We start from the raw sequence: 23,577 nt of genomic DNA on the forward strand, positions 1-23,577 counted from the left end.
CATTAGGATCAATACCAATTCTGCTATCGGTCGGCGCTGGAATATCTGGGATCGTTCGATCATTACGCTGGATGCGACTGACGTCAGGGGACACAGTGCGAGGCGGCCGGTGGAACAACGCCGTCGCCGCCTTGGTCGCAAGCCGAATCCCGGCTTCCCGTCCCTCCGTGGCACGCCTTCACTACACCGCCACTCTCCTCGCACTGTGCCCTTCGATGATGATGACGATGACGATGATGATGATGACGATGATGATGATGACGATGTTGATAACGATGATGATCACGATGATCACGATGATGATGGAAACAAAGAGATTTCTATTCATCTCCTTGTCCCTAACACACACACACTCGAACAATCCTCCTTTTAAAACCTTCTTTGTCCCCTCCCTAATGCACGCAAGTCTCTTTAGTTGTCGTGTCACTTGCTCGTTTATGACTTGCCAGCAGAATCGACCGTGTCGTGAAGGGCGACTAGCGAAAAGAGACTAGCGAAGGACTACCGATTTGAAGAGAAGAATGCACTGAACTCAAACATTTTGGAAAATGACATGTTTCATTGCTGAAAATGCGACGATCAATGGAACTGAAGAAGGAGAACAAAAATCAAGAAGACGAAGAAGAAGAAGAAAGACAACGGCACAAAAAGTCATAATGTTGTGTCAAAGAAAAAACAAAAAAACAAATACAAAAAAAAAAATAAAATGTGTTTTTGGACAAAAGTTTAAAAATAATTGCTACTCAAATCAAGAATGTATAATGGCGCCAATAATGTACAGGAGTCAAGACGAGATTGATTATCATTGTTCCCGCTTTTTAACTGTACCGATTTTGTGTGCTTTTTACGAAGCCCCACCGTAAATTAGTTATCAGAGGCAGCTCATTGGTTGACCGACATTCTGCCATATCATTCCTGTCATGAAAAACAAAAAACTAAGAAAAAAAACAAAGAAAACTTTTTTCGAATTCCTTTTTTTTAAATATTTTGAATTGTAATTTATTTATTTCGTGGTTGTGTGACATTTGAAACACAACTGGAAGAACGGCCTTCTCGGCGCAATTTCTCTGTACTTAAGTTGTTTTTCGTTTCGCGTTTTTTTTTTACAGTCGTTTTCTTTTCAATCATAGCAAGCTACAGCCCAGCTCCCTTTGCTCATTTACGCGGCAGTGTCAATCCCATCCATGTGTTATCACCATCGTCGTGTCCAATCATCCCAACTGTCTCATGTTTTCTCTTTGAGTTGCGCGTTGGTGTCCTTTTCTTTTTTCCCGTTTTCTATTTGATTTTCGAGAAAATACTGTGCGATTGTGTGTGTGTGTATGTGTGTGTGTGTGTGTATCTGTCTATTCTCAGCGCGTGTATGTAGTCGTTTCATTGGAGACTGAACAATCGGCAGCTTTCGTGTTCCTTTTATTGTAAAAGTGTGACGATTATTACAACAAGAAAGGGACGAAAAGATGATACGCGCTTCCTCGTCTGAATTTTTCAAGTTTTCCACAACGCCTTCTAAAACGAAATGTTTCTATTGTTTTTATTGGTTTCACGACACGAGTCTAATAATAGCCTGCGGCCATATTTTACGCGTAGATTAGATCATCACGGCGCGTTTGCAGACGACGAATGTGGTTGTAGATCTTGACTGCCGGGCCTAGTTTCAGTCCCATATTGACCACGACGTCGTTTCTTTTCATCAGCAAAAGGGACGGTCCGTCAATCTCCTGGCAGTCGGAAAAAATCAAAGGAAGAACGGTTATAGAACAATTGCGTCATTGCGTTATTGCGTTATTACGTTATGGCGCAACAAGGTGGCCTGTTCTTCGAATCCCAGTCGGCTAAAGTAACCCTGGACGTCCTCGGATGTCCACAGAGAAGCGTCTGGAATAGTCGGGTCAGGGTTGGGAACGCCATCCCACTCGAACGGAGGACCCTTCAGTTCCAGTTGCCGTGTGCCAAACACCCAAGGACCGAGACTAATTGGCGCCGAGGGCTGAAACGGTGACTGCGAGATCTTGTTTTCAACTTTGCCCTCTTCCGATGAGCTATCCTTGACCGGCGTCTTCTCCGCCGACTCGTTGGCTCGGCATTCGTCGCAAGCCCAGTAACAGCCTTCGGGCATGCTGGCTGGCGGCGAAGTCAGACAAGAGCGATGGAACGTCGTGTCGCATTCGCAACAGAGCAGAACCGTGTCCTGCCAATGGTGAGAAGCAAAATGACAGTGAAATGCTGAGGAGGCGGGAGGCGCCCAATCAATCAAATTGTTACCTGTTCTTGGACCAGTTTACAAACGCTACAAGGGCGGCAATCGGGGCACTTCCATTCCGATTCGGGAACGCGAGGCAAAACGTCCTGATCGAATCCCAAGCATTTGGCGTGAACTGTATAACGAAACACGCATCAGCTCGTAGACGACTCCACAGAACCCAACAGTTTTTGAGAAGAAACAAAACCAAAAAAAGAAACAAACAAACAAATCGAATCTCACCGTTTCGGTTGCACTCGCAGCAGACGAGCATTTTCGAAGTGACGCCTCGCAAAATGACCGTATAATACTTGCAGAGGAGGCATGCTTTGAACTCGGAATGCGAATAGCTATTGGGAGGCGAGGATCCAGTTAGGAGAAACGGACTTTTCGATCGCTCCGGTGTCGTGGCGAAGCTATTGCGCAATTCTCGGTTCTTTTTGCCAGTTCCAACAGGACGGCCGCGTTTCCTGGGGACAACCTCCACGTCCGATGGGTCAAACACTTTCTTGGCTCTCTGCGCCGTACAAGATCAAAAGCATTTAATAATCGTGGCATTGCCTCGAGTCATTTGCACATAACATCTTACTTTCATGCGTTGACCGACTCGCTCTGGACGAGGCGGAGTTGGTGGCGGAGACTTTTCCACTTTGCTTGGAACACTCTTGTTTTTATTGACTTGATTCTTGGATTTGTTCAAGTCTTCTGCTCCTCCACTAGCTTTCCTTTTACTTTTCATGTGTTCATGCTTCCACCTTCGATCAAGACTCTTCAAGACACTGGGTGGTAAGGTGAAAGTTTCTTTGCTGATGGAAGCTATGTTGCAAGCTGTAACCTCCCGGTCAATGAGATTATCAATGTACTTTCTTGAATATCTTCCATGATCTCTTGATTGAAGATAACTTGCAATGCTGAAATAAAAGGGCAAATGTAAAAAAAACATTAGAGGGGAGAAACCCCTGGATATTTGTTTCTACGCATAGCACACCTCCTGATGCTGACTGCTCCTGTTTGGCTTGGCGGAGTTGGTTGGTCGCAAAGAATAGCTGCTATAGCTGCTGTGACAGCAGAGCTGTAGGAAACTGGTTCAGGACTAGCATCTCTGGGCTGTTGTTGTGGAGAGCTTTCCACTGTAGAAGATGTATTTGCTGCATCCGGTCCAAAATACTTGGCTGCATTGCGGTAACTGGTGCGACCCTTGAATTCCACTTTGATGATTTGTTCGTTTTCGATGAGCTCATCGACGTCCGCGCAACATGTTACAGGATCAATGCCGTGGCGTCGGAAAGCATAATTCTTGATTCCCTCGAGATCCGGTCTCGCTTTTCTGTGCTTTAAGTGCTCTATGGCCTGTATCACGTATTCGTATTTCTTTTCTAAGGTACTCATTTCTCTAATCAACCGCGATAATCCTGATTGAAACTAAACAACTAACAATTTAACGAAATTTCGTTTGCGGTGAAACCAAGGTTGGGTAAAATATGGTCTAAACAGCAACCTTATCCTCTTGAGCTCGCTTTCTCATCCCGTCCAAAATATTTTTGGCTACTAGATTCCACATCTGAAACTTTGGAGCTTTACGGCGATCGCGAATTTTCAGTTGTGTCTCAAAACTGTTGTGCTTTATTTTTTCTTTCTGACGGAATCAGTGTTGAAAAATAAAAAATTATAAAAAAGCGGTCGCCGTCAGCCGAAGACATTAGTTCGAGTGAGCTCCGCCAGTCTATAAAAGCTAAAGAGGAAGTGTCAAAACACCCACTTTCCTTTTCAACTTTCTATGTGTTCATGCCACTAATCTGTGAAAAGTCGTTCGTTCTTGAAACAGGTATCTCACATCTGTGATCAAGCATAACGTGACCTACACAAAATTTTATTCTCTAGTTCCATTCCTACCAGTGGCGGATTATACGACTTCACTTTCCTTCTCCTGACCCTTCTCAACACCCACATAACCGAAATTAACGATTGTGTTTGTTGATGAAAATCGGATATACCATGGCAACACAGTAAGTTCTATAATGGTATTATGTTAAGAAGAGCAATTTTAACACCAATCAATGTCTTTCTCCAGTGGGTATAGTGGAAACTCTTTTGACCGTTGGGTTGAACAATCAACTTTGCAAAGTGCTGGTGCTGAAAATACTATGAACAAGATGCAACACCAGTTTTGGGTAGCTAAGCAAACCATCTTAAGGCGGCTTGGCAAAAAAGAGGATGACTGTGTAGTTGCCTCTGATGCTGAGCTAGATGCTAAACTTGAACTGTTTTTATCCATCCAAGAAACATGCTCTCAATTATACAAAGTTGTTGAGCAATATCAGGAAAGGCTTCAAGGTAGATATAAGTCAGACAGTGTTGTAGACAAATTACAGTATTTATTCTGTGCTTGTATCTAAACATGTTTTTTCTTTAGTTCTATCCCAAGAGGAAAACACTTTTGGTCACTTTCTTCGAACAAATGGAGAACTAGACAAAACATGTGCTGGTAAAATGATGAATGCCGTTGGAAAGGCAATGATATATTCAGCTCAGCAGCGCGCAAGTTTACGGTCCCCACTGGCACGCTTATACCAAGTATGTTGTTTCAGTTGTACACCGTTCTGTCACCATTGCCAATCGGAAATCACACTGTCATTTAACATACATTCATATTTCGCGTGATAGGAAGTGGAAACTTTTTGCCAAAGAGCCGTTGAAGATACTTCCTATACTGTCAACGAAATGGAAAAATGTCGCAATGACTATCGAGGTATGCCATTGGCTTAGAAATTTCTAAAACTGAAATTATTATCTTCCTTTAATGGCCAGGTGCATTGTTATGGATGAAAAATGTATCCCAGGAGTTGGATCCCGATACCTTTAAGCAACTGGAAAAATTCCGTCGTGTTCAGAGTCACGTCCGCGCCAGCAAAACCAAATTCGATCGCCACAAGCTGGCATGTCTGCAAAAAATTGATCTACTTGCAGCTGCTCGTTGCAATATGTTCTCCCACGGTCTCATCGTATATCAAGATAACATGGCAACATTTTGGAAGAGAACTTCCAGTGCCATGACAACCGTTTCCGAAGCTTATAAAGGTTCCCCATTTATTAAGTCATTATGTTTTTGTTTGTTTAATCGCCTTATCAATTACAGGTTATCAGCCGTACGAATTTACTTTCGTCAAGGGATTGACAGAAACTTCACTAAAGTTGGCTGGTGAAAAATCCTCGTCTCCTGAGCCTAGATTGTGAGTTATCCCGTTATTTGGTTTAACATCAAGTATAATTCTGTCTGTCATTTTTCTAGTGAATTTTTCTTTGAAAGTGAATTTCGTGATGAAGAAAAAGTGGATTCGTCTTTTCGAAACGAGGGTTTGAACAATGCACAAAGAGATAAACCAAACTCTAATAAGGGACGCAGTAAATCCAAATCTAACAAGCGAGATTCGTCGGAAAGCAAACCTTTGCTTGATAAATGTTCTGAAGATCTTCTGGGAGGAGACGGCAACGATGATCTTTTAGGATTAAACCTTAGTTGTAATAGTGATTCTGATGCGCTACTGCTAGAGCTAGCATCTTTGGATTTCGGACAGCCGGCATCTGTGAAGGATGATCCTTCCCAAGCACATGCAACTAAAAAGGATCTTGGTTTTCAACAAGACCAATGTTTTCTAGCTAACTTCGATCAAGTTTTCGGGTCAGCTGAACCAGATATGATGGGAGAATGGAATTCGTACCTTCCTTCGAATTTTTTATCGAATGATTTTGTCAGTGGATGTTCATCTAACGTACTTTCCGATACGTCTACCTCTTCTCAGCTGCTGCCATCGAGTATTTTAAAAGAAATTGGCGAAAAAAAATTAATGAATGAAAACCGTTCGAAAAAAGTAGACATCCTTTTCGGTGTTGAACAAAAAACTTTGAACTCACTTTGTATTTTTGTATTGCAGGAAACAGGGAAAGACATGTCTTCATGGTACAGTCTGTTTGCTGACCTTGATCCATTAGGAAATCCAGATGCATTGAGCATCAACAAGAAGGAAGATGATGATCGTAATTGTTGAACAGTTTTTCCAAACACATGTTCCACATTTATCACATTTCAAATTATTCTAGTCTTTTCTGGTCTGCATGTTAACAATCATTATTGTATTGTTGGTTTCTTTGCTTTGCAATGTTTCTTTATTTCTGGATTATAATATTTTCAATGAATACATCAATGCTTTAGGAAAGTGTTTCTCAACTTTGTTTGCATTTTAAATTTCTTCCAGAGCTTTATCAACTTCTGGAATAATTGACTTCAGTTTACTCCATTGGGAGGCTGACAGACTTATTCCTTTTTTCCCTGGTAACTGCTGTCCATCTTTTTCATAATACTCACGAATATCAATAAATGTCTAATGAAAATGAAAAGACATAACTATAATGGACTGTCTACATGTGCCTGTAAATTAATTGTGAAACAGTAATACTTTTCCTCTCCATGAGCGAACTTTCAATACACGTTGCTTGTCCAATTGCCATGATGGTTCAGCCTCTCCAGGTGGATTTTGATCAGGTTTTTTTGCTGAACCCGTAGATGCGGTCGCCATTTTTGTTGCTTCATTTTTGGGTGGTGGGTTTCTCTTTAATTAGTGAAAAAAAAAAAAATTAGTATTTTGTTCAAAGTAAATTTGGATGGCTTTAAATTTACGTCCTCGGGTCCACTATCAGAGGAGCTTGCCGATTTTTCATCTTCACTGTTAGACACCTTCTTGCGTTTGTTAATTTTGGGCATTCTGATAATGAGTACCAGCAATGATCAGGTATGTAACTCAAAATTGAAGCTAAAAATCTATACGTAAGACTAATAAACGTCTGGCTTGTTCAGATGGGCCTGAAATTTGGGCGCCATGAGTCAACGTGAACGCTGCCATAGAAAATCATTTGTGATCAGAATTTTAATTTTTGAAAATCTCTTTATTCTGACGATTGAATTAAGAAAGTGCAAAATAAAGATATTTAAAAATTAAAAATTTAAAGAGTTTTTATTTCTTGAAGAATAAATTGTAGTGGCATTGTTGTGAAAGGCCAATCACAAACGTTAACTGACTGATTTACGCACGTGAGATTCAGAGATTTTTTTCTTTATATTTTTGTGGAATTTAGACTACATTGGTTGCACAAGTAAACGAAAATATTTTAAACAGGTTTCCCCTGCACTGTTAATTAGCGGTTACTTAAACTTTGGAACCCAACTGGGTGTCGTCTTTTGTAACGTTGATCTTCAGTGTAGACGACTTTTTAGCTGCTAGTATACATTTATACAGTTAGCTGTCAATAAGTTATTTTGTGACCTGACTTGGTGTCATGTGGGGATTTTGAAGTCTTATTATTTCCAAAGAAATGGCCAATATTCAACTGTCTGTCAACCCCTCAGCGAAAGCAGCAATTTTTGAAGCTCTGCAAGCTGGTGTCAGTGAAAATACAGCCTTGATTAAGGAAGCAGAAATTTATTTAAAGACAGTGGAAAGTACACCAGTTTTCCACCTGACATTAATTGTAAGTTGAGTTTAGTGTTTTGAAGGAAAAAAATGCCTGCATTCAGATTTTATTTCTTTTCAGGAAATAATCACAAATACCTCAATTGATGTGAAAGTGCGGTGGCTGGCCTCAGTATACTTCAAAAATGGAATTGACAGATATTGGCGCAAAAATACATCCAAGTCCTAAAATATTTCTGTTTATAATGTGTAAAAAGTAACCAATTCAGCTATTTCTTTACAGTTCAATTCCAGAAGGCGAAAAAGCAATTTTACGACAAAAGTTGATTAGTCACATAAATGAGCCTGTTCTGCAAGTTGCTACACAGCTAGCTATTATCATTTCTAAGATTGCAAGGTAGTAAAACTTGGATTTTTTCATTATTCTGTTAGAAGATAGGTATAGAAATGGTTGTTATAGATATGACTATCCAAAAGAATGGCCAGAATTGCTGCCTTCTCTCTTGCATCTTGTGAGGACTGAAGATGACTTGGTTCAGCAAAGAGCCTTGCTTTATTTGCATCATGTGACAAAATCTCTTGCCTCAAAAAGGCTGGCAGGAGATCGCCGCGCTTTCCAGGATCTGAGCTCGGAAATGTACAGTTACGTTTATGCCCTTTATAGTCATATCAACCAAACGCTTTTGCAACAAGTAAGCAATTTCCGATCACATTCACCAACTATCCTTACTGATATATCGTTGAGCTGTAGATGGAAACTAGTAACGCTGATATTGTTGGAGCTACGATGGAGAAAGCGCTGCTATGTTTACGTGTCATGCGCAAGTTGACTGTTCATGGTTTTAAGACGCCTCATCAAACCAATACAGTTATGGAATTCGTTCAGGCTTCGTATGAGCGTATAAAAAACCTTCTCCAATACCGTAAGTGGTAGATACCAGATAATCGAATGGCATGTCTAATAAGCTTGAAACTACAGGTCAAATGATCCTGTCCAACGACAGTCTGTTGGCGTTGTGTGAAAAATATCTGGTTGTTCATTGCAAGGTTCTCAGAGATCTTCTGGACTTCCATCCGTTCTCATTTGTACCGTTTATACGCATGACTGTCGAATTTGTCCTTCACTATTTGTTCAAGCCAGAGAACCAAGTTCTACTGTTTGATTCGTTTGTAGTCCAGTCTTTAAACCTAGTGAAGGGCATTGTACTCTGTGCCGAATATAGACCAGCGAAGGTTATCGAAGGTATGTTCACATATTTGATAGTAGCACACTTGGCTGTGACGTCATAACGGTTGTATGTTCAGATACTAAGGAACCTGCCACTCTTGAAGCCTACCGTATCAAGTCAGAAGTTCTTACGCCCGACTCACTCTCTTTGATGTGTCGACAATTGATCGAAAACTATCTACTGCTCTCGCAGGAAGATCTTCATCTGTGGGAAACCAATCCGGAGGAATTTGGTAATTATATACAAATATTTTTCATAAATTTTTTTTTTTTCCTGGTTCATTTCATTCATTGTCAATTTTTTTAAATTCCAGCTGCGGAAGAAGGTGGTGAAGCTTGGAAATACAGTCTTAGGGTGGGTTTAAGATGCTTCTGTAACTTCAGTTTAATGCTGATTAATTTGCTAACATTTTTCTTTAATTTTTTGTAATTTCTTAGCCTTGTACAGGATGTTTATTTTTGAGTCTTTTCCACGAATATCAATCTATTCTGAGTCCAGTGTTGATCTCCATGCTCAACGAAAGTATGGGATTGATTCCACCGAACGACATGAGTCGTATAATAAAGAAGGATGCGCTTTACAATGCTATCGGGCTTGCAGCCTTTGAATTATTCGATGAGGTGGATTTCGATCGATGGTTTAGTCAGGTCAGTAGCTCAACAAGGAAATAGCAATATATATATACATATTTTGGGGTTTTTTCTGACAATTATTATTCGATAGGTACTGTTGCAAGAACTTCGAGTGAAAGAAAGCAACTACCGCATTCTACGACGAAGAGTAGTGTGGCTTTTGGGCCGATGGATAGGAGTCAAACTATCCGTTGACCTCCGACCTTTGATTTATGAAACGGTAAATTTTTTTAATTCGCAGTTTTTGCCGTTATTCGTTCATCGTAACAATGTAATTAAGGGGAAAAAAACCTGCACGTTGAAAACATAGGTCCTAGGTTTAATGGAACCCGGAGAAGATCTTGTCATTCGACTTTCTTCCGCAGTGACATTACGGTCGGCATTGGATGATTTCGAATTTAACGCAGAACAGTTTCTTCCCTATCTCGAGCGATCTTTTTCTCTACTGTTCACTCTGTTGAAAGAAACAGAAGAATGTGAAACAAAAGTTTGTAAAGTTGTGCAGATGAGTTGGTATCACTGTTTCAGGCAATTTTTTTCTCCCACAGATGAATGTGTTAAACGTGATGTCGCTTCTCATCGAATTACTTGGGAACCAAATGAAGCCTTTTCTAGGTACATTGCTACAGCTTCTTCCTGCTCTGTGGGATGCTTCCGACGAGCACAATCTGTTACGATGTGCAATTATTAGCACTCTCGTGCATGTTGTTAAGGTAAATTACGAGTTTACATATTTCTTTGTAGTTGCAAACCACAAGGAATTTGATCATTAGGGCGTTGGAAGTAATACAGAAGATCTGCTTCATTGCCTGCTACCAGTTGTTGCCTACAGCACCGACTCGGAGCAACCTGCTCACGTGTACTTGCTAGACGATGCATTAGCGTTATGGCAAGCTATGATCGAGTCATTGTCGCAGGCCAATCCTCAAGTTCTGCAGCTCCTAAATAATATGCCCCAGTTACTTGGTATTACTCTAATTAGCAACAATGGATCTTTTTAGTCCTAAGTCAACGACTACCGTAATTATTTTGTTTATTTATTTTATTTTATTTTGTTGTTGTTGTTGGTTTGTTTGTACAGAACTGGGTTCCGAAAATCTCATCATTTGCTGCGATATCCTCAAGGCGTACATATATCTTTGCCCGGACGAGTTTCTGGCCGTAAGCATGGAAGTAAAACAATTTATTGTATTTCTTTAAAAATCGTGCCATTCTTGTATTACAGATGTATGGATCACGCATTGTCAATGTTTTGATGGAACAAATCGTCGACATGCGCCCCGAAGGTGAAATGAGAGTTATGTCTGTGATAGAGAGCATGCTCGTTAATCGGCCAGAAACTGCAGCATCAATTGTTTCTCCCATTTTACCATTCGTGGTTTCGTACGTGAAATTGCAATACTATTTATGTATCCCTAGTTAGTAAGCGTTTGAATGTTCTGATTCAATTTGTCCAACAGGAGCTTATTGGATGGGTCTAGCACGGCTTTGATCATTACATCCTTCTTTTCGGCCATTTCCCGTGTTGTACTTGCTTCTAAAGAAATTTTCTTCCAAGTGAGTTATTCGCTTTGTGCAACCCAAAATTAAGATAAATTTCACCATATTTTATTTTTCTTGATATTCGTAGGTGATCGCAGAAGTTGCTCGAAGGGAGAAGCAAACCCCAGAGTTTGTACTGGACAAATTTATGACCTTATGGATTGACAAAATGTCCAGCGTTTTTGCTCTAGAGAAAAAAAAACTCTTGGCCATTGCTTTGGCTTCCCTCTTAACTTGCCAATCGGAGTAAATAGCATTTAATTTTTATTTTGAATGGATCCATTACTCGACTTTTGTGTAATACCTGCAGTATTATCTTGGACAAAGTATGCGGCATATTTATGCGCATCTGTGAAACTATCAATGACATATTGCCACCTACGGATTCCGGCGAAGAAATCGAGTAAGTGTCAAGGTTTTCACGCGGAATCGACGCGCGATTTAAGAAATAATGCGTGACAGATCTATAGACTCAAATTTTATATTTTATATTTTGTTCATTTTTTATTAAATAATTTTCTTTATTAATTAACTTTTTATTTACTTATTTTTTATTGTTATTCATTGATTTATTTTTTCTTTCCCGTTTTTTATGTTGGCACTTTTTCGGCTAAGTCGATTGGTATACGCTCCCGGACATGTTCAGGCCGACGAAGGTGAAGAAGAAGTTGATAATGAACACTTGAAGCGCTACATTTCTACTCGCCGATCCGTAGATCCAGTGTTCACTCTACCACTCCCAACATACTTTCGAAATCAGGTAAATCATTTATTATGCATTGTTTTTTGTTTTTGCTTTTTAAGAATTATCTACGTGGTCCCATTATCGGCTAATTAAACAAAATTGGATTTAGATTGCCCAGTTGGAAGCGCAAGTGGGCTCAGCCCGCTTCCAAGACATGACGCAGACAGTCGATAATGAAACTTTGGAAATGATGCGTAATTTCCTTAGCCATCAGCCTCGCAACAACCAATTGTGAATTCAGTTTTGTTTGTGTATTCTTACATCATCGATATCCTTGCAAACTACTCCCTTCCATTTTGAAGCTCTTAATCTAGCTTTTGAGTAACCCATAAATAAATAAACAAAAAGACTATGTAACAAAACTATGGGAGAACAAAGGCCAGCTGGAAGAAAAGTTGGCATTACTGTGCATTGGTAACTGTTTAGGCCAACCTTAGATTTTTGTTTAATCGATTGTGAGATCAAGAGCGTAAACCACCTGGGAGACTAAAGCATTGAAACAGAACGAGTTGAAGCGATTATGAGAATGAAATTCGTCATCACTTTGCAACTGGAGTAAGTGCTCCGAAAGATAGAAATGATAGATCCGTAAAAAGTCAATGTGTGAAAAAATTTCTAAGAAAACAATTGTGTGCGATAATACAAAGCCAGCTCCAGGGTTGCAGATCCCTCTTTTAATCAAGGAAATATTGATAATTTAAGTGTCCTTAAATTATTTTAACAAAATGTTTATTGCATTTGGTTACTTTCTTGAATTTATGTATTTTTTTCTTATAGAAATACCAAGGTTTATTGTTCCCCCACCCCCCGTCAAGAGCTACGAGATGGCGCTTGCTTAACCTGTGCGAAATGTATTTTTTCCCGAACAAGCATGGTTCAAGGAGCACGGTTTAACGCCGATTTGTGGTAAGTTGATCTCCTGTATAAAGCCACGTGTACGTAAAATTTCTGATGTTGCATTATCTGTTAAGATTGTGATGGGAAATTGGCCTAGTTTTTTTTACAGGAAAAGATTTGTGAGTATGTAGAAATAAATTTTCACCCGACACTGCACTGCATCAATGGCTGAAGGAACTATGGGAATGGCTGCAGGTATGTTGGGTTGAAGATTTGATGGATTAACTTTTGAATGATGGTGACATGTGGGACCAGAAGAAATTGGTATGGAACTTTCCTACACAGTTTACTCTTATTGATTGTAACTTTGAGATATGCTATTCACCTACGTCATCTGGAATTATGTTTGTTAAGGGGGGAGGGGGAGAGAAAGGCAATCCTAAACAATATTAGAGATCTCTCTTATCACCTGATAAATGTTGATAATTTTGGTGAATTGTAGGGTTTGAACATGAGTTTTTGTTTTTGTCAGTTTGAACATGTAAGTTTTTTTGTTTTTCATAGATAATATAATGGAATTGAAGGAGAATGTGACACGATACGTTGGTTTGGCGTCAGTAGTTGGACCAGTATGGAAGTTACTTGTTCTTTGTTACCAATTTACTTGTGGACTGAAATCAGTAGACATGAAAGGTGTTTTGATTTATCTTAATTCCACACCAACTAAACTGTACTGTTAATATTTTTAGGTGGTAGGCCATGGAATGCTGATGAATCATCTGTGAGTGGAAATTGTTATAGAGGATATGCTGTGGCAATTGAAAGTAAAAGACAAAAATTCATTTAACTTGGAAATGAATAGCGAAATTTACTTTTAACTGTTTTTTCTCTAGATACCACCTTGAAAAAAACATAGATGATGGTGTTTGTTGGCAATGTTTTTATGGGAGTGTTTTCGAAGATAGCATGGAGTCAGATTGTGAAAAAAATTACTTTGAATGTGGCAATTAGATTTTTTTTCTATAGGGGGTTGTTAATCATCTTTATGAACAGTCTAAAGCAGCATATGTTTTATTCTGCACTGGCCTATCCAAAACATTTGATGAATTGAAAATTGATCCCACTCATCATCCAATGGTAGCTAACCAGAATGGAAATTGCTTTTTCTATGTTATCAACTAGCAGTTGGTTTGTATTTATCATGAAGTACAGTTACTTCGATATCTCTTATAATTCGATGAAACATGATCTGTTATGACCAAATTTGAACGCTGGCCTAGAATAAAATAATAATTTTCCGGTTACTTATGCAATCTCTGAATAGAACGGAAGCAAGAATATCGATTCAGAGTTGAACACAGTAATCAAAAAGATCAAGTTTGTTTTCATGTTTGACTTAAGGTATTTCTGAAATAACAAAAAAAAGAAGAGCAATGTTGGTGCGCCAACGGCACGTAAGTTCCGTTTATTACAAAAATGGCTGGTTTGAAAGGGAAAGGAGTATTTTCCTTGCAATCAGCGTTTAATAGTGAGCATAAAAGGATAGGAGTCAAACACAAAAAAGTCGGGCTTGATTTTTAGTCGGGCTTGATCTTTAGTCAGGCTTTTTCCTCCAAAACTCAACTTAAAATTAAGCCCGACTTTTTCGTTTTTTGTTGTTACCTATCACATGCAAATCATGGCTCAATGGTAGAGCATCTAAAATTTTCATTCTAAGTTTAAACCGGCCTATCTATAATTAAAGTGATACACTAGCACTACATAACATGGATTAGTAGGTCAATGGTTGAGTATCGACATGTGACGCTGGAGGTCTGTGGTTCGAGCCCAACAATAGTAACAAAGTATGGAATCCCTTAAATACAGGATCTTTTGTAATTTATATAAATGGTTCGATTAGATTAATGTCAAACAACACACCTTGTGGGTAACTCGGGGGAGCTCCGTCCAGGTAGCCCTGTCGGATTACCCAGACCATCACGAGACCACTCGAAGTGAGTAGCTGACAGGGATCATGAAATCTGGGTCGGGTTACACAGAACACCACAAGACCACTTGAAGAGGGATACCAGGCAGGGATTCAGGCCACACATCGTCGATTTCCAAGGCAGGAACCTTCCGTTGCGCCAAATCGAGAATACGAAGATATTCTAAGTGTCTACGGTGTTTGTGCATTATATTGTTTAAAAAAAGTACAATAATATATCAGCCGTAGCTCAGTGGTAGAGCAGCGGCATGGAACGATAAAGATCCTGGGTTCGAAACCTAAATGAAGGTTGTGCTCATATTTATGATTTTTGTCATTTTGTGAAAATTTGAACAATTTTGGCGTAAAAAAAAATCCTGCCGAAAAATTTCAGGAAAAATTTTTCAAAAGAAAAAAAATCCGGGAAAAAATTTTTGTAAAAAAAAAAAAAAAAAATTCAGGAAAAATAAAAAAAAAAAAAAAAAATTCAGGAAAAATTTTTCAAAAAAATATGGAAAAAAATTTTACAGGAAAAAAAAATGTCAAGATATTTGGTTTTTATTTATACTGAACAAATTTACCCGAATCAATTTAATGGATTATAAACGCAATAATAATGAGTGATGATATTATTCAAAATGTTTTATTGATAATTCTGAGATACGTTAATGACAAAACATCACAACTGCCTACGGAGTTATCACAAGTAACGGGGAAACATGGCTTCAGAAAACAAAGACTACAAAACACATCACAAGGACTATTTTTTCTATTGTAAACACAAGAAAATTTAAGTAAAAGGAAAATTTCGAACGCCTCTCCAACTGCCAACAATCACTACAGGAAACTCCTTTTTCGTTTCATAAGCGACCTAGGTTGGAGAATTTAATAAAATTAGTACAAATTTGTTTGCAAATATACGTATTTTAAGCAGTGAATTTACCTCGTGAATAGCGATATTTGCAGTAACTTCATTCCTAAAAATCTGTACTAGTACATGAATGACGGACCTTACATTCTTCGCTAACTCCTGATAACGAACCATCTAACGTGGGATTTGAAGATTAAAATATGACAATACCTTGTTATTTTTACATTGAACTAGTTAATAAGTTATTCTACTCTAACACCAATTACTTCTACACACCAGAAGTTAGAGCAAAAAATTATACACCCAATCAAGTTTCCATGTTAGGCACCAAAACAGGATTTCTTCATTGATTAAGAAATAGATGTTAATTTTGTAACTTTTCAGTAACAGTACCTTTTTTCCATTCCATTACAGTCATCAACCTGCATTTAAGAAATAAAACAACTTAGTACAAATTTCTTGCCATTACATAGTTACAACATAAATACCTTATTTATTAGTATATTTGGCACAATATCATTTCTAAAATGACTATACCGAAAATCGCATCTTCGCAATTATCATTCATCTTTCCAAGTATTTTTTTATACGTAAACAAGATTTCAGCATCCAAGATCAAGACAATACCCTAATTTAGACCTAGTTAAAGTGGGAATACAAGATTCAAATTGTAGTTGAAGACAAATACCAGTTTTCCTTGACATGATACATTTAAACCCACTGTAACAAAGTCTATGGAAACCAACCCAAAATCTTAGTAAAAGAACCTACATATATGTTGAACAATGAAACAACAAAACACAGTGTAATGGAAACAAATTTCCCTCCTTATACAAACCGCAAATCTAACCAACAGAACGTAGGCACTCACCTTCACCAATATGTGAAATGAAACAGCAGAACTTCAAATTAACAAATACTACTCAAATAAAAAATGTAACAATCATTGTGATACTGATTTAAAGGGATTATCATTGGGAAAACCAATGCATTAACAAGCATTTTAACCAGAATTGTGGACGATCAACTGAATTTACATTTGATGGTTTAATAATAATGTTACCTTAATACATTATCATACTTACGCAACAGTAACGAGGTTCTGAGCTCAACAGAACTACTCAGTATGTTGGCACTCATTATATAGCTCTCCTGATCTCGACGAGAGTGTCATCATGTGGTAGGAAAAAAAACAAAACAGCATGTTTACGCCACCTGTCGGAGATTTAAAGGTAGTTTAGGGAAGGACTTCTAATCAACATTAGACTTTTGATTCTAAGTTGCCCAACGTAACTTAATAATATAGTATAACAATAAAGGAATTTAAAATTAATTGAACCGAAATTATACTAACATTTTATCTCAATTACGGCCTAGTTTCAAATGATGATCAATGATAGTAGAAGTCCTTACCTAAACTACCTTTAAATGTCCGACAGGTGGCGAAAACGAGCTTTATTTTTCTACCATGCGATGAAACTGTCATCGAGATCAGGAGAGCTATATAAAGAGAGCGACACTACAGTAAAATTCTTTTGATATCAGAACTCCGCCGTTGTCGGGTAAGTATGTCTTTTCTTTATCGTTACAGTGGTTCAAATGTAAATTTTTATGATTGTCAAACAATCTGGTTAGATGCGCATGTTATGTACAGACATTTTGTTACTTGTATTATGACACTTATTCTGTGATCTGACTCTCGGCTATGGTTTGTTAGCGATTAATTTTGTCTTAACAATTATGTTTTCAATAAAAATTATACTTAATTAATCTTTTTATTGGTATTAACATTTTATTTTCTTAAATTGTTACGTTGACCGTTTTTTACTAAATGTTTTAGGCTAGGTTTCTGGATTTCATTGTTGGTTTCTACCATTTCATTTGTTATCCATGTGAGCTGCACTCGCTTAGGCTTTGTTACAGTGTGTTTAATTGTAACATAGTAATAAAATCTTGAATTCAGCTTCAACTGTGATTTTAAATTTGTATCCTCAGTTTAGGTCATCTGGAATCATTGGGTTTTGTGGAGATTAATTGCTGAAGTTTCATTTACCTGTCCAGGGTACACACACACACTTAGACGAGTGATAGCTGCGTAAATTGAAATTGCGGTCAATATCCTTATTGATAGGGTATTAAAATGTTGTAACTATTTATTGGTAAGGAATTAATACTAATTTATGGTTTATTTTTTTTATGGAGGTCGATTACTGTAATGAAGAGGAAAAGCTTCTGTGGTTGACCCAATGTACAAAACGAATAAGTGGTTGCTAATCAATAATTGTAATCTATGTTAATGGTTAACATTAAGACTTGCTTAGCTGCTTAACTTTTCTCTTTAGATCATAAACTTGTATCGAATCTATTATTATAATAAGCTCAGGTACAAATATGAGATTAATTTCTCCATCTTGTTATCCTGAGTTAGAAGCTGGATTTTGTAAGTTGGGGTTTTGGTATGACTGGACTACTAGCTATTTTGAATTGTCCCTACACCTGTAAAATTGAAATTGTGCCTTTTTTTTTATGTTTTAAATTGTTTTGGGTTGGAATGTGTGCTGTCATATATTTTTAATCTTCTATTCCCATATTAAGTGATTCATTTTCAGTAAGAGCGTGTCCAGTTGTGAGTATGTTGATGCTGCAAATGACGTCTTCTGGTACTATAATTATGATGATAATCTACGTGGACGAAATTCGTTAAAAATATACGTAACACGACGAGAGCTGACGAAAAATGTGTGAGTTCCATTTATGATATTAGTCAAGATTTTTAGGAAAGAAGTTGATGCAAATATCGCTATTCACGAGGTAAATTCACTGCCTAAAATACGTATATTTGCAAACAAATTTGTACTAATTTTATTAAATTCTTCAACCTAGGTCGCTGATGAAATGGAAAAGGAGTTTCCTGTAGTGATTGTTGGCAGTTGGAGAGGCGTTCGAAATTTTCCTTTTACTTAAATTTTCTTGTGTTTACAATAGAAAAAATAGTCCTTGTGATGTGTTTTGTAGTCTTTGTTTTCTGAAGCCATGTTTCCCCGTTACTTGTGATAACTCCGTAGGCAGTTGTGATGTTTTGTCATTAACGTATCTCAGAATTATCAATAAAACACATTTTGAATAATATCATCACTCATTATTATTGCGTTTATAATCGATTAAATTGATTCGGGTAAATTTGTTCAGTATTAATAAAAACCAAATATCTTGACATTTTTTTTTCCTGTAAAATTTTTTCCCATATTTTTTTGAAAAATTTTTCCTGAATTTTTTTTTTATTTTTTTTTATTTTTCCTGAATTTTTTTTTTTTTTTTTACAAAAATTTTTTCCCGGATTTTTTTTTCTTTTGAAAAATTTTTCCTGAAATTTTTCGGCAGGATTTTTTTTTACGCCAAAATTGTTCAAATTTTCACAAAATGACAAAAATCATAAATATGAGCACAACCTTCATTTAGGTTTCGAACCCAGGATCTTTATCGTTCCATGCCGCTGCTCTACCACTGAGCTACGGCTGATATATTATTGTACTTTTTTTAAACAATATAATGCACAAACACCGTAGACACTTAGAATATCTTCGTATTCTCGATTTGGCGCAACGGAAGGTTCCTGCCTTGGAAATCGACGATGTGTGGCCTGAATCCCTGCCTGGTATCCCTCTTCAAGTGGTCTTGTGGTGTTCTGTGTAACCCGACCCAGATTTCATGATCCCTGTCAGCTACTCACTTCGAGTGGTCTCGTGATGGTCTGGGTAATCCGACAGGGCTACCTGGACGGAGCTCCCCCGAGTTACCCACAAGGTGTGTTGTTTGACATTAATCTAATCGAACCATTTATATAAATTACAAAAGATCCTGTATTTAAGGGATTCCATACTTTGTTACTATTGTTGGGCTCGAACCACAGACCTCCAGCGTCACATGTCGATACTCAACCATTGACCTACTAATCCATGTTATGTAGTGCTAGTGTATCACTTTAATTATAGATAGGCCGGTTTAAACTTAGAATGAAAATTTTAGATGCTCTACCATTGAGCCATGATTTGCATGTGATAGGTAACAACAAAAAACGAAAAAGTCGGGCTTAATTTTAAGTTGAGTTTTGGAGGAAAAAGCCTGACTAAAAATCAAGCCCGACTTTTTTGTGTTTGACTCCTATCCTTTTATGCTCACTATTAAACGCTGATTGCAAGGAAAATACTCCTTTCCCTTTCAAACCAGCCATTTTTGTAATAAACGGAACTTACGTGCCGTTGGCGCACCAACATTGCTCTTCTTTTTTTGTTATTTCAGAAATACCTTAAGTCAAACATGAAAACAAACTTGATCTTTTTGATTACTGTGTTCAACTCTGAATCGATATTCTTGCTTCCGTTCTATTCAGAGATTGCATAAGTAACCGGAAAATTATTATTTTATTCTAGGCCAGCGTTCAAATTTGGTCATAACAGATCATGTTTCATCGAATTATAAGAGATATCGAAGTAACTGTACTTCATGATAAATACAAACCAACTGCTAGTTGATAACATAGAAAAAGCAATTTCCATTCTGGTTAGCTACCATTGGATGATGAGTGGGATCAATTTTCAATTCATCAAATGTTTTGGATAGGCCAGTGCAGAATAAAACATATGCTGCTTTAGACTGTTCATAAAGATGATTAACAACCCCCTATAGAAAAAAAAATCTAATTGCCACATTCAAAGTAATTTTTTTCACAATCTGACTCCATGCTATCTTCGAAAACACTCCCATAAAAACATTGCCAACAAACACCATCATCTATGTTTTTTTCAAGGTGGCATCTAGAGAAAAAACAGTTAAAAGTAAATTTCGCTATTCATTTCCAAGTTAAATGAATTTTTGTCTTTTACTTTCAATTGCCACAGCATATCCTCTATAACAATTTCCACTCACAGATGATTCATCAGCATTCCATGGCCTACCACCTAAAAATATTAACAGTACAGATTAGTTGGTGTGGAATTAAGATAAATCAAAACACCTTTCATGTCTACTGATTTCAGTCCACAAGTAAATTGGTAACAAAGAACAAGTAACTTCCATACTGGTCCAACTACTGACGCCAAACCAACGTATCGTGTCACATTCTCCTTCAATTCCATTATATTATCTATGAAAAACAAAAAAAACTTACATGTTCAAACTGACAAAAAACAAAAACTCGTGTTCAAACCCTACAATTCACCAAAATTATCAACATTTATCAGGTGATAAGAGAGATCTCTAATATTGTTTAGGATTGCCTTTCTCTCCCCCTCCCCCCTTAACAAACATAATTCCAGATGACGTAGGTGAATAGCATATCTCAAAGTTACAATCAATAAGAGTAAACTGTGTAGGAAAGTTCCATACCAATTTCTTCTGGTCCCACATGTCACCATCATTCAAAAGTTAATCCATCAAATCTTCAACCCAACATACCTGCAGCCATTCCCATAGTTCCTTCAGCCATTGATGCAGTGCAGTGTCGGGTGAAAATTTATTTCTACATACTCACAAATCTTTTCCTGTAAAAAAAACTAGGCCAATTTCCCATCACAATCTTAACAGATAATGCAACATCAGAAATTTTACGTACACGTGGCTTTATACAGGAGATCAACTTACCACAAATCGGCGTTAAACCGTGCTCCTTGAACCATGCTTGTTCGGGAAAAAATACATTTCGCACAGGTTAAGCAAGCGCCATCTCGTAGCTCTTGACGGGGGGTGGGGGAACAATAAACCTTGGTATTTCTATAAGAAAAAAATACATAAATTCAAGAAAGTAACCAAATGCAATAAACATTTTGTTAAAATAATTTAAGGACACTTAAATTATCAATATTTCCTTGATTAAAAGAGGGATCTGCAATATAAAAATAGAATTCCCCACACGTCTTACTTTTTTCACGAATCGAAACAATGGATGTGAATAATATACCTGAACGACATAAATAACAATGCTTCCTGCCTGACAAAAGGGATCTCCAACATTGTTAGGATTAGATAAATCTCATACAACACACTTTTGCTACAAACTTTAACCAATGGAATTCAGTAGGATGCCAGGAAAGAAAACAAAAAAACAAACAAAAAACAACCAATACAGTAAACTATATAGCAATGGTTCAAAAACACTATCCACCTCTACCAAATCCACCATCACTCGAACCGCTTCTGTATCAAACCTTTCATCCAACTTTATTATCTTATGCTATCCTACAGTCCTGCAGCAGTGTTTGCTTCAACAATATATGCAAATGAAAGAAATAAATTTAACAATTACGAAGTTTACTGTAGATCTATGTGTGTCGATGAAACTGCAGTCCAATTTCAAAAGACCAACACACTGTGATTAATAAAAAATTTAAAAATGAAAAATAAATGAATTGGATTAACAATTTCTAGAGTAGACCGCTTCCTTACACTTAAGACAAAAAAAATATATCTCAAATTTCAAAAATTCTTAATAATAAAGAATTATACAAATCAAATCAGTGCCATTCCTGCCAAATTTTTTTTGGTTAGGGCTAAAGCAAATCACATCAGTTTTATTTTTCTGATGAAACCAAGATAATAGAAACCTGACAGAACATACACGTAGTCAGCAAACATACTTGTAGTGTTTCTGAAGTAACACTGAATGTAGGTGGGGTAACAGAAATCTCAAATACCTTGTACTTCTCTGAGCTTGAGTTGATGAACAACATGGTTAATCCTTTAACCCATTGTAATGACCAAGGCATAGATATAGTAAGGTATATAACTCCTATAACTTGGTAATGACCATACCTATACCATGAAAATGTTAAAGCAATATGAAAAAAACTTGTTTATGACTTAAAAATATGGTTAATTAAAATATAAAAATTAAAACTCAATTAACACATATTTACTTAACTGCCAAAGAGAATCTGGTTTGCATATCATGCAATCCTACGAATCCAGTTATTCAGATGTGCAGTAACACTTTTTTAACACTTCATTCTTACTTACAAGTTCCAATTGCAAATGAAATTGATGTGGTTTTGAAAGATGCATAAGCAGAAATCCAACCAGCCAACAAATAATTTGCAGCACCATCCTGGAAGCTTGTACATGAAGAAGGCACAACATAAAGAAATAAATTTAAAAAATATTTTACCCACTCAATAATTGTTCCGCTGCATTTAATATACAACACTCATATGAAAAATAGCACAAAGGAACTCAGAAGACAATGAAAACTGAATTCTTGCTGTATCGAAGAATCAGAATCGAAACAACACAAAATTAATATGGAGTTACGTAATTTTGAAATAAATGAATCCTTACCCAATTCAGTTCAGGGTGGAAAAATCTGCGAACTCAATCTACCAAATGAAACACGTGTTACTGAGCAAGGCAAGCAATCATAATTCCTTTTAGGTGTCCCAATCACCCAATGTTATTTAAATTTCACAAGAGCTCCAGATACTTCGTGAATTTTTTGAATAGCCATCATGTTTAAAGCGCCATCTAACCAAATTTTTCAAACATATTTTGGTAATGACAAAAAAAAAATCCCCCCACAACCACCATCTAGTGACAAAAAATCATACTTATAATTTAAAGCCCGACTTTTGCTTTCGGATAGAGCTAGGCCCCGGTGCAAATATGGGTTGACCTTGTCGAGCATATTTGAGCATATTCATTAACGGAAGGTATGGCACGATAGTGAAAAAAACGCTTAAAATACCTGTCGCGCCAGTATATTCCATTGTTAGCTGGTCAAGGTCAACCCATATTTGCACCAGGGCTGAGCGCTACGTTTGGGGAAAAAAATAAAAAATAAATAAAAAAATTTGATTTGCCAAAGGTACTTACCTGCTGCTTAAAAACTAGTTCGTCCGGTTTGAACGTTTCTTAATCAAACTGTACGCCCATTGATATATCGAACTTGATTTTCTTTATTAGTCGGATATCCCCAGTCGTTAGTTATACCGGAAGAGGATAGATTACCTTAATTTTATGGCGACCAGGCCGGACCCTAGGAGGAACTTCCCGCACGGAGT

General features: G+C 37.3%; 5 protein-coding genes and 2 long non-coding RNA genes across 23 annotated transcripts in view; 4 read left to right on the plus strand and 3 right to left on the minus strand.

Moving 5' to 3' along the window:
• Positions 1–1,464, plus strand: part of LOC116929630 (tyrosine-protein phosphatase Lar) — a 38,581-nt gene extending 37,117 nt beyond the window's left edge. The window contains 1 exon segment of the mRNA XM_045178601.1: positions 7–1,464. Within this exon segment, the coding sequence (XP_045034536.1) occupies positions 7–81 (75 nt within the window). The 3' untranslated portion in view covers positions 82–1,464.
• Positions 1,397–3,728, minus strand: LOC116929632 (protein let-418). Its single transcript, XM_045178600.1, has 6 exons — positions 3,231–3,728; positions 2,832–3,153; positions 2,486–2,759; positions 2,266–2,378; positions 1,793–2,191; positions 1,397–1,721 (listed from the first exon to the last, which is right to left on the minus strand). Exons 1-6 carry the CDS (start codon positions 3,629–3,631, stop codon positions 1,581–1,583), a joined length of 1,650 nt encoding a protein of 549 aa, XP_045034535.1. The 5' UTR covers positions 3,632–3,728; the 3' UTR covers positions 1,397–1,580.
• A 184-nt stretch (positions 3,729–3,912) lies between these two features.
• LOC116929633 (islet cell autoantigen 1) lies at positions 3,913–6,456 on the plus strand. Its single transcript, XM_032936914.2, has 9 exons — positions 3,913–4,067; positions 4,124–4,248; positions 4,314–4,576; positions 4,656–4,816; positions 4,907–4,991; positions 5,051–5,320; positions 5,379–5,472; positions 5,532–6,111; positions 6,175–6,456. Exons 2-9 carry the CDS (start codon positions 4,220–4,222, stop codon positions 6,286–6,288), a joined length of 1,596 nt encoding a protein of 531 aa, XP_032792805.2. The 5' UTR covers positions 3,913–4,067; positions 4,124–4,219; the 3' UTR covers positions 6,289–6,456.
• LOC116929634 (RNA polymerase II transcriptional coactivator) lies at positions 6,388–7,130 on the minus strand. Its single transcript, XM_032936915.2, has 3 exons — positions 6,918–7,130; positions 6,697–6,849; positions 6,388–6,621 (listed from the first exon to the last, which is right to left on the minus strand). Exons 1-3 carry the CDS (start codon positions 6,999–7,001, stop codon positions 6,481–6,483), a joined length of 378 nt encoding a protein of 125 aa, XP_032792806.1. The 5' UTR covers positions 7,002–7,130; the 3' UTR covers positions 6,388–6,480.
• Positions 7,131–7,207: 77 nt separating this feature from the next.
• Positions 7,208–13,996, plus strand: LOC116929631 (importin-11). 16 transcript variants are annotated; one of them, XM_045178598.1, is made up of 26 exons: positions 7,335–7,765; positions 7,829–7,929; positions 7,991–8,104; positions 8,168–8,399; positions 8,459–8,630; positions 8,687–8,950; positions 9,013–9,168; positions 9,250–9,290; positions 9,374–9,583; positions 9,660–9,788; positions 9,879–10,055; positions 10,117–10,281; positions 10,342–10,534; positions 10,650–10,729; positions 10,794–10,951; positions 11,029–11,125; positions 11,199–11,356; positions 11,421–11,513; positions 11,726–11,870; positions 11,965–12,410; positions 12,633–12,761; positions 12,862–12,947; positions 13,257–13,385; positions 13,442–13,516; positions 13,586–13,663; positions 13,719–13,996. In XM_045178598.1, exons 1-20 carry the CDS (start codon positions 7,610–7,612, stop codon positions 12,088–12,090), a joined length of 2,967 nt encoding a protein of 988 aa, XP_045034533.1. In that variant the 5' UTR covers positions 7,335–7,609; the 3' UTR covers positions 12,091–12,410; positions 12,633–12,761; positions 12,862–12,947; positions 13,257–13,385; positions 13,442–13,516; positions 13,586–13,663; positions 13,719–13,996. The 16 variants fall into 16 exon arrangements, with proteins under 16 accessions (XP_032792801.2, XP_032792800.2, XP_032792802.2 ...); XM_032936910.2 differs by adding an exon at positions 7,208–7,328 and having other exon boundaries at positions 7,608–7,765; positions 11,965–12,947; XM_032936909.2 differs by adding an exon at positions 7,291–7,328 and having other exon boundaries at positions 7,414–7,765; positions 11,965–12,947.
• Positions 13,997–15,285: 1,289 nt separating this feature from the next.
• Positions 15,286–16,748, minus strand: LOC116929636. 2 transcript variants are annotated; one of them, XR_004397998.2, is made up of 5 exons: positions 16,615–16,748; positions 16,018–16,168; positions 15,923–15,951; positions 15,602–15,703; positions 15,286–15,529 (listed from the first exon to the last, which is right to left on the minus strand). It is a non-coding gene; the product is annotated as an uncharacterized LOC116929636 (long non-coding RNA). The 2 variants fall into 2 exon arrangements; XR_004397999.2 differs by lacking the exon at positions 16,615–16,748 and adding an exon at positions 16,401–16,608.
• A 216-nt stretch (positions 16,749–16,964) lies between these two features.
• Positions 16,965–18,658, plus strand: LOC116929637. The gene is made up of 5 exons (XR_004398001.2): positions 16,965–17,091; positions 17,370–17,471; positions 17,525–17,661; positions 17,732–18,340; positions 18,413–18,658. It is a non-coding gene; the product is annotated as an uncharacterized LOC116929637 (long non-coding RNA).
• Positions 18,659–23,577: the final 4,919 nt, after the last annotated feature.

Source organism: Daphnia magna, linkage group LG8, assembly GCF_020631705.1.
Source record: "Daphnia magna isolate NIES linkage group LG8, ASM2063170v1.1, whole genome shotgun sequence".
NCBI classification, from domain to species: Eukaryota; Metazoa; Arthropoda; class Branchiopoda; order Diplostraca; family Daphniidae; genus Daphnia; species Daphnia magna.